Consider the following 16728-nt stretch of genomic DNA (forward strand, 5'->3'; position numbering starts at 1 on the left):
TTCTTCATTCACAGGGGTTCTCAGGGATGGAACCCTCACGGATATAGAGGAATGACTGTCATGGCTTCAGCTCAGTAAGTGGTCCATTGATTCAAGAAAGCTTGAAACTTTTAAGAGGTTTCAACACGGAAGATGCCTTTGTGGATTACATTATTTTATAAACTGGAGTTTTCTCTCTTGCAGTATAAATGCTAGTGTGTTTGAATTCAGGGTTTTGATCAATTGCTAGCATTTATTTTTTCCCAGTTATTTTGAAATAACTCCTTACGTATAGCCTTGCATACTGCAAGGTAGATGACTACGGAGGAAGGAGAGGTGACTTGGGGGATTTGAAAGGAAATGGGGCAGCACAGAGGTGGCTGTGTGTGAGGTTAAAGGATCATTAACCCATGGAGCACCAAGGAGGTCCTCTAACTGGCTCACAAAATGCACTGTAAACCTGACCCCTGTGTAAATGACAAAATTCCTATGCTAATTCATAGTATGTTGAGTGTGTATTTCAGATGAGCAATGTTGAGTAGGTTGGGTTTTCCCAAGCCCATGCAAAATTCTGTGCCAAGTCTCAGTGCACTACAATGTTATTAATACTTCGGGGCTCCTAGTAGCTGAAGGAAACACAGTTGTCTATCCAAATGAGTTCCTACTGGAGTGCAGGCATATCAAAAGGGACAATATTGTCAAGCAAGCTATTGTCTAGCCTTAACTCTAGGCATTTTTTTTTTTGTATTTGCATTGTTAATTTTCTACTTAGTGAAGGTATAGCATCTCAGAGGATTGAAATTGCACGGCCCATTAAGCTGTTTAAGTCCATTGTTCATTTATTAAAAAAACTTCTGTGGAATTAAGCCATATTGTTGCCCCTTTGACATTATGATGTCAATGCTATTCTTCTTGTATCATGATATCCCAAAATCCTGTTCTTTCCAGGAAGGCTTATAATTGTTTGTCAACTTCATGGATACAAATTACTTCAGCACCTTCTTCTACAACTTCACTACCCGTAGACAAGACCTCAGAATATGAGTTTAAGATATGTCAACATAGAACCGGCACAGCTGTTGACCAGAAATAACCTCTTACAGAGTTAATCAAGCTTGGGAACAATTTAATGCCTCAAATAATGAATCAAGATTCTCTGCACATATTCCAGAGGGATCTGGTCGGGCTTTTGAGTGTTATCCACATAATCTTCTGGAGGAGACAAATGGAGATTCGGGGCATTATCCCTCTGTCACTGTATAAAGAGATGGGTAGAGATTTTTTCTTTGTTCTGTCATGGCTTTTGGCCAGCATTTATTGCCCGTGCCCAATTGCTTTTAAACAGAGTAGCTTGATCAGACATTTCAGAGGGCAGACATTGCTTGGACCTGGAGTCACGTGTAGGCCCGATTTTCTAATGAATGAACCAGATGGTTTTAATGACAATTGATGACAGTTTCATGTTCACCGTCACTGAGAGTAGATTTCAATTCTAGAATTATTAATTGAATTTAAATTCCACTGTGGTCTGAATGGAATCTGTGTTCCCAACTCATTCGTCTGTATTACTAGTGCTAGGGAACATTATCTCCCTGCCACCATGTCTCCTGAGTCTCTATGTGATTATTATAGTGATGGGGCTATTTAGGAATGTGTCTTTCTCGCACTATGGGGTACCAGAGGCTTGTTTAATCACTATCAGAAGTCAGAGAGGAATTCCCCTTTTCTTAGGTTTCCTTTCCTATAAGATCATTTAAACCCCAAGACCATAAGAAATTAGTCATATTGCGTCGGAAACAGACCCTTTGGTCCAACCAGTCTATGCCAACCATAATCTTAAACTAAACTAGTCCCACCTACCTGCACTTGGCCCATATCCCTCCAACCATGTACTTATCCAAATGTCTTTTTAACATTGTATTCACTGGTATTAACCGATATCCACCACTTCCTCTGGAAGTTTACTCCACATACAAACCAATCTCTGTGTAAAAAAAAAAAAAAAAAAAAATTATCTCCATGTCTTTTTAAATTTTTCTCCTCTCACCTTAAAAATATGCCCACTAGTCTTGAAAGCCCCCATCCTAGGGAAAAGATACATGCTATTCACCTTATCTATACCCTCATGATTTTATAAATCTCTATAAGGTCATCCTCAATCTCCTATGCTCCAGTGGAAAAAAGTCCAGCCTATTCAGCCTCTCCTTATAACTCAAACCCTCCATTTCCTGGCAACGTCCTTGCAAATCTTTTCTGAACCCTCTTCAGCTTAATAATATCCTTCCTATAACAGGGCGACCAGAACTGGACACAGTACTCCAGAAGAGGCCTCACCAGCATCCCGTCCAACCACAACATGATGTCCCAATTCCTATACTCAAAGGTCTGAGCAATGAAGGCAAGTGTGCTAAATGCCTTCTTAACCACCCTGTCTAGATGAGATGCAAACGTCAAAGAATTATGTACTTGAACCCGTAGGTCTCTCTGTTCTACAACATTACCCAAGGCTCTACTTTTAATTGTATAAGAGCTGCCCTTGTTTGTTTGACCAAAATACCTCACATTTATCCAAATTAAACTCCATCTGCTAACTTCTCAGCCCATTGACCCACTGATCAAGATCTCTTTGCAGTCTGAGATACCATTCTCCACTATCTACTACACCACCAATTTTAGTGTCATCTGCAAATTTACTAACCATGCTGTCTGTATAGGAGCAAGAGTGGGCCGTTCGGTCCCTCAAGCGTGCACTGTCATTCAATAGAATCGTGGCTGGTCTGACTTTCCTAACATCCACATTCTTGCCCTTTCCCCATAAGTTTCCTATTGATCAAGAATCTGCCTGTTCTGTCTCTCCGGAGTTGCATGTTGTAGGTTGTATGGTCTTTTGGTGCCAGCATTGGACTGGTCTGATAGAACCTGCTGTTCTTTACCTATTCCTTGTTTCTAGCTAACTTTTATAAGTTTGTAATTAATTATTCTGCTTCTTTTCCAGGAGATGAGAACAGCCGCAATAGCCAGACCACTGGAAATCAACGAGACTGAGAAGGCACTAAGAGCTGGAATTAAAGAAATTATAGTGAGTGAGCTTTAGATACAGACAGGTTAGTTATATGGGCAGCACAGTGGCAGATGCAATTTAATCTGCAGTGGTTCAGAAGCAGCTCACCAACACTTAAAGTGCAATTAGAGACGTGAGGTAAATGCTGGCCAGCCAGCGATGCTAACAATCAATGAGTGAATTAAAAAAAAGACCTGTCTTCAAAACAAATTAGAGTCCTAAGAAACCTTTACAGAATTTATATATTGATGTTTACTGTATTTTTTTTAATCTGGACTGAAAACGATATTAGGGCCCATGAAAATTGAAAACATAGGGAAGATTTTGTTTTGGAAACTAATCATGAACCTGAGTAATTGTTGCTATCAGTAGCAAATTTTGATAATGTCCCACTGACCTCCTTCAAAATATTTACCTTCTCTACTCCTCCCAAATTACTTTCCCAGAAAGCAATATATTGGAGGGAGGGGTACCTGGAGGACTTGGGTTTCCTGCGCAGATTTGCTGTATTTTGGAGTGATATAAAAAAATTCATGTATACTTATGAAACAATTTGTAGAAATATCCAGTGCTGACCTTGGTTACTTTTTCTTAAGTCCCTCTTCTTAACTTAAGTAAAAAAGGAGTGCTATATGGTTGAAGGTACTGTCCTTCAGATAAAATGTTAAACTGAGGCTCTGTCTTTCTTCCCAGATGAATAAAGAAGACCTCATATCACTATATTTTAAAGAGGATCAGAGGTGGTCTCCCTTGTGTCCTAACCAATATTTCTTCCTCAGTCAGCAGCTCAAAAATACATTATCTGGTCATTACTGCATTGCTGTTCGTGGCAGTTTGTTGTGCAAATTGGCTATGCAGTGCCTACATTACAACAGTAACTACGTTTAAAAAGTACTAAATTTTTTGCAAACCACTTTTGGATGTATGGCGATTGTAAAAAGTGTTATATAATTTCAAGTCTTTTGTTCTTTTCTGTATTTTTTGGTTTCAAACTGATATTTGTGGAAATTGAAAGCTAAGTCAGCCTTTATGTATAATGACAGAGCTTCCAGTTGGGCAGGTACTTCCTACATTCTGATTTTTGTGCTGTTTCACCCTGGGAGCAATTGCCAAATTTAATTGGTGGATATTTTGTGAAAGCTTATTTGACCCTTTTTCAAAACACACAATATTTTGTTGCTGTTTTTGTTGCAGGAACAAGTGCAAAGGACCAAGGAAATGCTGAACAATGTTGCCTCTGATGAAGCAAACCTGGAGGCTAAGATCGAAAAGAAGAAGATGGAGCTGGAGAGGAGTAAGAAGCGGCTGCAGACCTTGCAGAGTGTCAGGTCAGATTCGGAAACAACTTGGTGTAGTGTTTTGATCTGTGCATGGACTGTTATGTTGCCAATTGCAACCTTGCTGTTTCTTTCATGGACTTTCCAATGATAATGGGTGTATGTCGTGCAGGCTAGTAATTTAGAATAGCTTCACTTGAAGGAGTTGACGGATTGGGAAAGTGTAGTATCTTTGAGGAATGGGGCAGTGATGGCAATAGACAGTAATCAGCAGGAGATTTCCCTGTCCATGTTTGACCTAAAGCCAGGAGACCTCATTGACTCAATGTTCACTCCCAGGCACCTCCAGTCCTCAGTGGCGTCAACTGTGGTGGGTTTGTCTTGTTAGTTGGGTAGGAAATACCCATGGATGGTGATGGTGTCTGGGAGATTGTAAGTCATGACAAATCTCCTAATTTTGGCACAAATCATCAGATCATCATCAGGAGGACTTTTCACGGTCAGCAAGACTAGATTTGTGATGCTGAGATTGCACTAGCTGATCTGTCCAGTTTCATTCCCTCCTTTAGATGTTATAGACTTTATAGCTGTTTGATACAACTGATAGTCTTGCAAGGCTATTTCAGAGCGCAGTTAAGAGTAGGAGTTATTTCTTTGCAGGTGCCACTTGTTGGCACTGTCAATGACCCCCTCCATCACTTTGCCAATGATCGAAGTGGCTGGTAGGATCGTAATTGACCCGATTGGATTGTCTTTCTTTTTATGCACAAGACATACCTGGGCAATATTCCTCATTGTCAAGTAGATGCCACTGTTGTAGCTATACTACAGTAGCTTGGTTAGAAATACTGCTCGTTGTGGAACACAGCTCTTCAGTGCTATTGCCGGAATGTTATTAGGACTCTTCACCGTTGCAACATCCAGTGTTTTCATCCCTTTCTTGATATCATGTAGCGTAAATCAAATTGAAGAATGGTATCTGTACCAGAATCTGCACTACATGCTGTGCCCTCACCTTATTGAAAATGGGGATATCTGTGGGACTTCCACCACCTGTTAGTTGTTTAATTGTCCACAATGACCTGATGTGGTAGGACTGAAGAGCTTAGATCAGATGCATTGGTTGTAGAATTGCTTGACCCTATCTATTGTATGCTGCATCAGCTACTTGGCATGCAAGTAGTCCTATATTGTAGCTTCACCAGATTGACACTTCATTTTAAGTGTGACTAGTGCTGCTCCCCGCATGTTCTCCTGTTCTCTTCATTGAATCAGGGTTGATTTCCTCGCTTGATAATGATTGTAGAGTGGATTTAAGCTAGGCCATGAGGTTACAGATTGTGTTTAAATGCAGTTATGCCAAGCTATTGGCCCATAGTGTCTCATAGACATTCACCTTTTAATTGCCAAATCTGTTCGACGTCTTTTCGCATCAAGCATGGTAGTAGTGCAACACAGCATGATAGAGTGTATTGTCATTGTTAAGATGAGACTTTATTTCTTCAAGGATGGTGCAACAATCACTCCCACCAATGTTATCATGGATGGATGCATCTGCAACAAGTAGATTGGTAAACTAGAGGTCAGGTATATTTTTTCCATCTTGTTGGTTCCTCACCACCCAGTCTGATTGCTGTGTCCTTTAGGACTCTGCCAGCACTCAGTATTGATGCTACTGAGGCACACTTCAGGATGGACATTGAAGTCCTCCAACCAGAGTATGTTCTGTGCCCTTGTCACTCTCTGTGCTTCCTTCATGTGATGTTCAACATTCAGATGTACTGATTCATTAATCAAGGGAGGTTGGTAGATAATAATTAGCAGATTTTCTTCTCCATGTATGACCTGTAGTTATGAGACTTCATGGGTTTCAGAATCAAAGTTGAAGAATCCCAGTGCAACTCCTTTCTGACTGTGTCACCACAGTGCTGGCACATGCAGTAGGTCTGTCCTATCAGTGGGAACGTGACAGACCTAGAAATAATGATGGTGTTGTCTGGGAGATCATTCATCTGTGAGTATGACTATGCCAGTTGATCCATCCAGTTTTATTCCTTTGTAGCAGTTTGATACAACTGAGTTGTTTGCTTAGCTATTCAGTGGGCATTTAAGAGTCAGCCGCAATTGCTGCAGGTCTGGAGGTCACAGGTAGGCCAGACCAGGTAAGGATGATAGACATTAGTGAACCAGATGAGTTTTTAATAGTGAATCAGAGATAGTAGGAACTGCAGATGCTGGAGAATCCGAGACAACAAGGTGCAGGGCTGGATGAACAGGCCCGAAACGTCAGCCTTTCTGCTCCTATGATGCTGCTTGGCCTGCTGTGTTCATCCAGCCCTGCACCTTGTTGTCTCGAGTTTTTAATAGTACTTGAAGTGGTTACATGATCACGATTAGGCGAGCATTGAATTTCAAATTTTATTGAATTCAAATTTTACCATCTGCTGTGGTTTGATTTGAACCCATGTTCCTTCAATATTAGACTGGGCTGCTTGTTTAAGAGTTCAGTGACATTACTACACTACCATCTCGCCCTATTTTACTATTCCTTCATCATCACTAGGTCACAATTCTGGACATCCCTACCTAATCACACTACAGGTTTCCTTACGTTCCAAGGACTGCAGCAGTTCAAGAAGACAGGTCATTACCAGATACTCCAGGACTACAAGAATGGGCAATAAATACTGATCTAGCCGATGACACACACATCCCACAAATTAACTTAAAAAAATTCAGATAGGAATCAAAAGTAGTCAGAAGATTTGTGGAAATAGGTACAAGAACAAATTTATTAAAATTGGTGGGGTTAGTAGTATAAAATAAGTGCGGCATTTGATGTGTTCATCAAAATCATTCAGCATTAAGCTGCTTGCCGTCAACGTCCCACATCACTGCTAGCCAAAGCCAAGAATTACAAAACTATAAAGTTGGAGTGAATTATTCCCACTGTAACATGCTTGGCAATGCTTGGCTGGTAATGGTGGGAAATAGAATTTGATTCCATAAGTCTGCTGATTTTTAATCTCCCTTTCAGTTCTCTCTAAACTGTGATTTTTGCACATTGGAACAGAGAAATTATTTGCCATAATGTTAACATCCATGTGTAAGTTCAGAGATATGCACTGTTATGTGACATATTCATTATATATGCTTGTGTGGAGAAATGCCTCAGTATGGTAGACAATTTTGCAATTGTGACATTTATAAGAACAGTGCTTGTTTTAAGTTTCCTTAGCTGGTGGGCTGATGTTCCAAACAAATAAAATGGTTCAGATTTTTCAGTGATCCTAAATGATTTGATCTACTTCCCATTGGTTGGAAAGCAACATGAGAAATTGCATACCAATAAAACTACCACTCAACTGGATTTGATCATCTGATCTGCCATTTCCTACAGGACAATTAGGTGATTAGAGAACTCTGGCGATTTAAATTGATTTGTATTTTTGAATGGAAAGTCTTTTGATATCTTGTATCGTCAGGCCAGCTTTCATGGATGAATATGAGAAGATTGAAGAGGAGCTCCAGAAACAATACGAGACCTATGTGGAAAAGTTTCGTAATTTGTGCTACTTGGAGCAGCAGCTTGAAGACTTGCACAGGATGGAACAGGAAAGGTTTGAGGTAAGTGATTCAGAAATTTTATTTAAAAATAGAATTATTAGTTATAATAATTGTTGAATGTGTGGGTCTTTATCATGTGACTATACTGTCGCAACCAATACTTGGATATTTCCCTGTTTCTCAGGAAACTGAAAATACACTACGGCTGATGCAGAATAAATTGAAGGAGGAGGAAAAGAGGCTTATGAAAAATACAGGTAAAATGAAACTCTGTTGTGTTTTTCTGTTAATTGTCTCAGCTATTTCAAATATTTTTGCTCTGACAGTATAAGTCCAGCAGCATCTGATTATTGGACAGAAGAGGTAACCTGTGTGTAGCCAGCTGACTGATGATCACCCATTGTTTCTAGGAGTTGGACAGAGTAAACTGCCATAATTCAGAAAGTGCAGAATATATTGCATATGCATTGCATATGTCTGTGGTAATATGCTGGTATTTCTGGTGGGCAGTCTTTTATTGTGTAATATATAATTTATGTAGTGTACGTATGGATCACATTTCCTACAAAATAAGTTTCATAAGTTTTACGTGTGCCGTGAGGCATTTTGGGACCTGAAATCGAGAAAGGTAAGAGAGATATACACATTTTAATGTTCCCAGCTCTGAAGCTGAGAGACATTCATAGGTACCAGATTTTTAAAACTGTCAATGTGTGAAATTTGAGTTTGTGCCTCAGTCTGGCAGGGCTCAGTGAGCAATTGTTCTAGCCTCAGTTCAGTTTCTATCCCAATCTTGTCTGCTGGAATGCTGCTTTGTAATGTGAAGGGAGCACAAGGGGTGAGTGACTTTGCACTGTGGATTCATCTTTCACTATAGTTCTGTGTACTGGGATCCCCTTTACAGCTTGTTCACCGACAGGCTGGCTGAACAATTGTAACCTTGATTCAGGAGAGGCACACACTCTGCTCTCTGTAGACCCAAAATGTAATAAAAGCAAGTTGCAAACTTCTGTTTTCTCAGGTACCATTTCCCTCCCCTTCAAATCTATGATCATCAGCCCCCAAACCCTTTCTTCTTGTAAACTATCACCCTCACCCTGAACCTTCCATTCCTTTCCATGCATTCTTTCCAGGAATTTCATACTTGAATGGCTTCCATTGGATTTTCTCTCTGCCAAACTGGCAGGGCTCCTGTCATAGTTACACGTGACTGTGACAAAGGTAAACTATCCTTCGTCCTTCTCGATCAGTCTTCAGGCTTTTAGAATCATAGAATCCCTACAGTGTGAAAGCAGGCCATTCAGCCCATCGAGTCCACACTGCCTGTCCAAAGAGCATCCTACCCTATCCCTGTAATCCTGCATTTTCCATAGTTAATCCCCCTAGCCTGCACATCCCTGGACACTATCGGCAACTTAGCATGGCCAGTCCTCCTATCCTGCATATGGAGAGAGTTGACCATTCCATTCTCTAGCATAGCTCTGCTGCCGTCCACCTGGTTAGAACTGCAATGCAGTAGTTCCACGCTCACCTGGTTCCCTACTTTTCCATATCCAATTGTAGCCAGTAAATCACCTTTCCATTGCAAATCAGCTACGGTTGATGTCCTGTAAGGATCCTTCATTGGACCCTTCCTATTTCCCATCCACATATTGCCCCCGTGGTGACCACATTCAAAAAATATTTTTACATGTATTCTGGTGAAACCCCACTCTACTTCACCATACCTGTCACAGACTGTTGTTGAGACTGCCTATGTCCAACATTTCCTGAACTCTGCACCATCCTAGCTAATTTGCTCCTGAAACTCCTGTCCATGCTTTTGTTATCTCTAGACTTGACTGCACCAAAGCATTGATAGATGGCCTTCTATCTTCCACTCTTCAAAGACTTAAGCTTATCAAAAGTTCTGCTGTCCACGTCCAAACTTGCACCAAGTCCTGCGTACTCATTAAGCCCCTGCTGTTGGCTCAGTTTTAAGCAGCGCATCAATTTTAACTATCTTAACCCTCCATTAACATTCCAAATCCTCTATGAATTCACTGTCGTCCTCCAAGATGTCTATACTTCCATTTTAATCACTTCTCTATTGACAGCCATGTTTTCAACTGTTTGGTCCATAAACTTCCTAAATCCCTCTTCCCTATTTTAACACTGCTTGAAATCTATCTGTTTAAATAGGCTTTTCAGGACCTTTCCTAATATCTCCTTGAGTGGTTTGGTATTAGGTATTCTTATTAATGCTCTTTAAAATGTTTTGGGACTTTTACTGTGTTAAAGGTGCTATATAAATACAGATTGCCAATACTAACAAACTTCTACCTCAAAATAGGGAAAGATGATGATTCTGACAATGAGATACAGGAAGATGAAGGCTCGGATAGTGAACTAGAAGACAGAAGACCACTAAAACCACGTCTTACCAGGGAACTGCCTGTTCAGGGTATGTGGTGTTGCCTTGCTTCAGGGAGGCTTTATTGACAGCTATTCTAAATTAACTTAGCATTAAGGCTTCAAGCACATTGCTTTAGATTCCTGTAGAGACCATGGGCAAGCACTGTAATATTATGGACACTGTATGATGGTTGATGAAGCTGCTGCAAATGGTAAGTGCAAAGTGCTAAAACAACTATGCTATATTCTTATCTTCCATAATTCCAAATGTTTTCTTTCCTAAATGACCGAGTAGTTCCCTATGCAGTTAAATAAGTGTCTGGCGATGCTGCTTAATTTACGGTTTTGTCTCAAGTATTTATTCCAATCTGGCTTCTGTCCATTCAGATCTTGGACAAAAAATCCCAAAAGGTTGTAGGTGCAGAAATCTGAAATTCTGAAAAGGAAACAAAATTCTTGGAAATACACAGGTCAGGCAGCTTCGATGGAGAAAGAAACAAAGTTAACATTCCAAGTTTGTGACCTTTCTTCAGAAGCTTGAGATCTCCCTGGCTTCTAGTTTCAGATGGAACCATTTCCACTCTGCTTAATCTTTTCTTGGAGCTCGAGTGCTTTACTAATCCAACTTTTTGGCCCACTGCAAAGCTTGTAGTGCCTTATAGAATCCTCCTATAGGATCTACACCGACCCTCAGAGCATCTCACCCAGACCCATCCCACATAATCTACGCATCCCTGAACACTACGGGCAATTTCCCATGGCTAATCCGTCTACCCTACACGTCTTTGGACTGTGGAAGGAAACCAGAGTACCCGGAGGAAACCCACGCAGACCCGGGGAGAATGTGCAAACTCCACACAGACAGTCGCCTGAGGGTGGAATCGAACCCGGATCCCTGGTGCTGTGAGGCAGCAGTGCTAACCACTGAGCCACTGTGCAGAAAACAAACCTACCCACGTGTGTACCAGTGCCTAGAATGCTGTACTGAGTCACTGCCCTTCAACATATTGCTTCAATGTCACTGTTAATCATTTCCATTAAAGATCTGCTTTTAATCCAAGGAGATCATCCATTTTCTGTAATTAATCTTAATGCTATCATCCTGTAGACGCAGATAATTGTACCATCAGTGATCCTACCTGAAATGGTCTAGATGCTCAGTATCCCATTATGGTACTAAGTACATTGGCCTGTGGTAAAGTGACTTTGTCAGGACCTTAGTGGACGATCACATACCAAACTTGTATATTATGAGATGTGAATATTGACATAAGAAACTGGCCTTTCTCTGGATAACAGTTTATCCAATCTGAGTGATCAGTGCTTGCAGAGGCTAGGCAAGTACTTAACTCTTAATTAATTGACGCGGGATCCATTGCGTAGGTTCAAGCCTTTCTAAAGGGTAACCCTTGTTCTCTCATTACCCTCGTTCTTCAATCATGTTATTTATTTGCTCACCAAGATTCTGATTTAGGATTCAGCTTGCAGTTAGCATTTCTTCAAGGAATGTTGTTTATCTTTTGAGATTGTTCAGCCCACAGCGATTGTATGATCCAGTTTGAAAGAATTTTTACAATTCAGTGGATTTCATTAACCTTAAACGTCAGTGCTTTAGTAATGTCCCTTGTTGCAAAAGGATTGAAATTTGTGTTACCTTTTAAATTCATGGCTGCCTCCTCACACTGTCCTGTAAACTGTGCCTGCATTTTTACTGACTTAAAGGTTTGATTTTTGCTTAGTCAGTGAACTTTGCAAATTGGAATGTGCTCACCACTTTCAGGCACAAGGTTCACAATGTTCAGATTTTTGTATTTTCTTAAGACTCAAAAACAATAAGATGGCTGGATGTACCACTCTAAATAAATCAATTTAACATTTACAGGCAGAGTTGGTGGTCGCGTGGTTGGGACAATGCACGGAGGTGACACTGAGGATGAGGTGAGAAGCTACAGCTTGTTTAGATTCATATGTTTTGTGATCCTGTAGTACTTTGCAGATTTGATGTTAATGGCACTTTGGTGGATTATAAGCAGCCTCCGATCCTTTTAAAAGTGATCAAGGTCATCCTGCAGTGCAACCAGTCTTTTGCCTTCAATGGAATGAATGGCCACAAGTTCCTCAGTGAGGGAAGTGGACATTTGGAAGCTTGGAGAATGGTGGCTCTTTGCCAAGAAAGCAATCTGACAAATAAACTTGTATTAGCACATATTTTGTCACATTCAGCATGTGCCTAAGAGTTATGAAAATGATTTGAGGAACCCAGATACAATCTTCCAGCAGTTTTGTATAGTTTGCTGATGGCTTCCTTATCATCCTCGTCATTTGCTATTGATTTTGTTTTGCTGTTGTCAGCTCACTTTCTCAGTGGGTGGTTTTCCATTTGCTGTGATGGTTGTGTGTTTTGGCTTGTCCTGCTTTCCCCATCCTTTCTCGTGTTTTGGACAATTTCAGCCCGTAAAACTACATCTACTTTCACATTTATCAACTCCAAAGGACGGGAAAAGCTATTTGTGAGCTAGATTACAGTGGCATGTTCAGTGTTTGGAATTGTTGAAAGCTTTTAGTTATCAGTAACTTATACAGACTGCTGTGTAGAGAAATGAAATGACATAACCAAGCCTCAGACTTGCTACTTTTATCAATGGCTTTTCGTTTTTTTTTGAGTTTAAATCTGCTTTTCTTTCTTCTGTTGCTTTCCATTATTGCTTTCATAAAGCTTCAAACATTATATGCTCAGTCAAAGGAAGCCGAGAATTCCAGCAGCAGCAAGGTTGGTTCAGCTATAGAGACTTGCGTTTCATTTATTGCTTTAGCTCATTCTCCAGTTATTGTTGTTATACATTGATAATGGCCCAATATACAGTAGTATCCGTTGGTGCTCAATTCCATGATTAATAGTCAATGTGCTATCATGAACCATGTATATGCAATTTGTTATACTGAGAAATGTGCCTCATTCAAGCAACATAGAAAATAGGAGTAGGCCATTCAGCCCATTTAAAAACTGCTCCACCACTCATGATCATGACAAATCATCCAAGTCAGTTCCTTGTTTCTGTTTCCTCATGCCCTCTGATCCTTTCAGCCCCAAGAGTTATAGGTTGCAAACAGTGAACGTTTTAGCTTCAATTGCTTTCTATGGCAGAGCATTTCACAGGTTCACCACTCTCTGGGTGAAGAAATTTACCCACCTCTTGCATTCCTGTACTGTGACCCCTGGTTCTGGACTCTGGTCATCATCCTTCCTGCATTTATCCTTTCTAATCCTGTTGCAGGTTTGAGATTTCCCTCTCACTCTTCAAAACTCATGAATATACAGTTTTTAAACTGATCCAGTGTCTCTTCATATGTCAGTCCTGCCATCCCAGAAATGTCTCGTGAGCCTCTGTTGCACTCTTACAATAGCCAGAACATCCATCCTCAAGACCAAAACTACATAGTACTCATTGAGATAGTAGGAACTGCAGATGCTGGTGAATCTGAGGTAAAAAGGTGTAGAGCTGGATGAACCCAGCAGGCTGAGCAGTATCAGAGGAGCAGGAAAGCTCACGTTTCGGGCCTAGACCCTTCTTCAGAAAAAGGGTCTAGGCCTGAAACATGAGCTTTCCTGCTCGGCCTACTATGTTCATCCAGCTCTACACCTTGTTATCTCTAGTACTCATTAAGGCTCTGTAGAATTTTAGCAAGGTATCCTTGTTTCTGTGCTTGCATCCTCCCACTTCAAAGGCCTACTGTCATTTGTAGTCTTCACAACTTGCTGCTCCTGCATTTATACATTGTCTGTCACTGCTCTGACGGCAAAAACAGGAAGGCAAGATTATTGAAGTGCATGACCCCACATTAAAATTCATCTGCCATCCATTTGCCCACATTCTCAGCTTGTTCAAATCACGTGTCAAATGCAAACCTAGGGAAATTGCATATTATAGATGAGAGAACTAAATGTAGAGTGTAGTTGGGGGGGCGGGAGTCCAAGCATTGATCTCTACACTACTCCCTGCTCCCCCTCAAACCAATCATCGATTTAAGGTGGTCAGCAAATCCAACAGCAAAACAAAGAATATTATCTTGCATGTGTTTTTTGATGTAGAATTTTTGTATAGTGTAGGCAGATTCATCCTCAAAATTCCAGTAGATTTGTCAAGCATGCCTTCCCTTTTGTAATTGCATGCTTTGTCTGATCCTGTCACTGTTTTCCAAGTCCCCTGCACTCAAATCTTTTATAAACAGGGCTTTTAACAAAGAGAGCTGTACTATGATATACAGCTCTTGTTACCAGCAACAAAATGGGTGAATGTTCTCACTTTCATAATCATGGAGGAGGGGAGGCTGCTGCTGCAAAAATCTGGCTGATTAGCCCAAGATACTCTGTATATGGCCTGTCCAAATCTTTTGTCATGAGGTGATTGCTGAAGGTGGCACAGGTCTCTACTATTACATGACTAACACCATCTTTTTTCTGTTAATCATTAACAAGTTGTCAAATTTTCACACTTCAGGAAGATTCGGATGACAGTGAAATTGATGTTGAAGATGAAGAGGATGAATATGAAATTGCTGAAGATGATGATGAAAGTATTGATATTCAACCAGAACAGTCGTCAAGTAGAATCCACAAGCAGGACCTTGATGAAAGTGATAATGACTTCTAGTCCTAACCCTGAGCAACAGCTGTGTAGACAATGCTTCCTGATCTTCCTCCAATTCCTTTTGGATCTCCATTATTACAGAAAAGACCCAAACCCTTCACTGCATAACCAACATGTGGAGCTGTTAGAATAGTAGAGACAGCAGGTCCATCTCTGATAAATAGTTAAGTACAGGACACTATTATTAATACTAACAAACATTAATTAAATTTTCTCTTGCCCTGAAGTCAGTCCTTTATTCCAATCCAAATAAAAATCTCCTGAAATGATTATCACTTTAAAACAGGTAACTTTCAGAAATATTCACTTGTTGCAATTTGTAAAGATGTAGCAGATGCAAGTAGGAAAGAAAAAGAGAAAATTAACTGAGCAGATTTAAAAAGTCCAGGTATTGCCATCTAGGATCCCAGAAAAATGGACACTAATCTCAATGATCTTTCATTGAGAGCCACTTTTATATACTCACGATATCTGGATGTTTTATATGCAAAGCAATGACCAGTATAAGTGTAACGTAAGTGGAGAGAGAGCTTTAAGACATTCTGGCACAAAATTGGAAGGAAATACAGTAGGGATTTGTTGAGAGCAAATAGTGTTTAACTAAATTAATTGAACTTTTAAAATGAGATGTACTTTTTTTAAAAAAAAAAAAACCTGTTCAACCATGTGACAGTGTGGGACTTGACCTTCTGGCCCAGTAGAGACGCTATCACTTCAGCACATAATCCCTCTAAAATGAACCTAGTTAGGCATGTTATGACACATTTACACTGCAGGTGGGACTTGAACCATAATCAGGCCTGCTACACTACAGCAGCCCCTTTTTGTTGGCATACACAATTCTATCAAGTGTATTTTGGAAACCTATCAAAGTTAGAGCTCTTGAAATAAACGAGACAGTACCAGCATGGATACGAAATTGACCAAGTTATGAGAAATAGCACTGGTGACTAGGAATAAAAGGGATACATTAGAGTTCCCCAGAAGTTGCAATTAAACATGGGTGCCAATTCCAAAAATCATGACTGATAATACATGAAAGTATTTGAACTAAAGAGGACAGTAATGAGATACAGGTTGCTGGAATGGAATGGCAGATTAAATTTAATGCAGAGATCTGTAAAGACAAACATTTTGCTTGGAATTGAGGTGGGGGGGGCGGGTGGAGGAAATAGAAATTAGAGGGAAGCAGGAGTACCAACCTTTGTGGTATTTGTCAACCCATCTTTGATATGTGCACAAAGTGATTAATGGAGGTGTGTGTGTTCTGGTCTTCATTGCTTTAGTAATCCTATGCCCTATCAAAGTTGTTTTAAAACAAGTTTGGCCTCAGTGGTGTCCAATTTTTGGTATTACTCTTGAAAATGATGCGAAGGTGGAGGATGTCCAGAAAAAGAATGGTTCTAAGGATATGAGGAACTTTTAGTATGGATAGACAAGAACTTCTTCAAAAGAAGAAGAGATTAAAGGGTGATTTGATCGTGGTATTAACTAAACATCAACTTTTTTTTTTTTTTTTTACAAAAAAGGTGACAAATGCAACACCAGGAAGATATTTATGCAGAGTGGTGTAGTCTGGAATGTTTGTATGGTGTAGACCAACACACTTATGGCTTTCAAGATAATTGGATCATTATCTGGAGAGTGGTACCAGGTGTATAGCTCTTGCAAGCTGACAGACAGCATGGGCCAAATAACTCCAGTTGTGCATTCCCAGGATACATCAGACTTATGAATGGAGACAAAAACAAAGTTGCTGGAAAAGCCCAGCAGGTCTGGCAGCATCTGTGAAGGAAAAAAA

General features: G+C 40.2%; 1 protein-coding gene across 2 annotated transcripts in view; it reads left to right on the forward strand.

The window, feature by feature from the left end:
• cluap1 (clusterin associated protein 1) overlaps nucleotides 1–16248 on the forward strand; it is a 24403-nt gene extending 8155 nt beyond the window's left edge. For both annotated transcript variants that reach the window (XM_020520481.2, XM_048609404.1), the window contains exons 6-12: nucleotides 2975–3058; nucleotides 4235–4368; nucleotides 7803–7944; nucleotides 8069–8141; nucleotides 10217–10327; nucleotides 12161–12216; nucleotides 14778–16248. In XM_020520481.2, coding sequence (XP_020376070.1) covers nucleotides 2975–3058; nucleotides 4235–4368; nucleotides 7803–7944; nucleotides 8069–8141; nucleotides 10217–10327; nucleotides 12161–12216; nucleotides 14778–14930 — 753 coding nt within the window. In that variant the 3' untranslated portion in view covers nucleotides 14931–16248. The remainder of the gene's footprint in view (nucleotides 1–2974; nucleotides 3059–4234; nucleotides 4369–7802; nucleotides 7945–8068; nucleotides 8142–10216; nucleotides 10328–12160; nucleotides 12217–14777) is intronic.
• The last annotated feature ends 480 nt before the right edge of the window (nucleotides 16249–16728 follow it).

This window comes from Rhincodon typus, chromosome 21, assembly GCF_021869965.1.
Source record: "Rhincodon typus isolate 14 chromosome 21, sRhiTyp1.1, whole genome shotgun sequence".
In the NCBI taxonomy this organism is placed as follows: Eukaryota; Metazoa; Chordata; class Chondrichthyes; order Orectolobiformes; family Rhincodontidae; genus Rhincodon; species Rhincodon typus.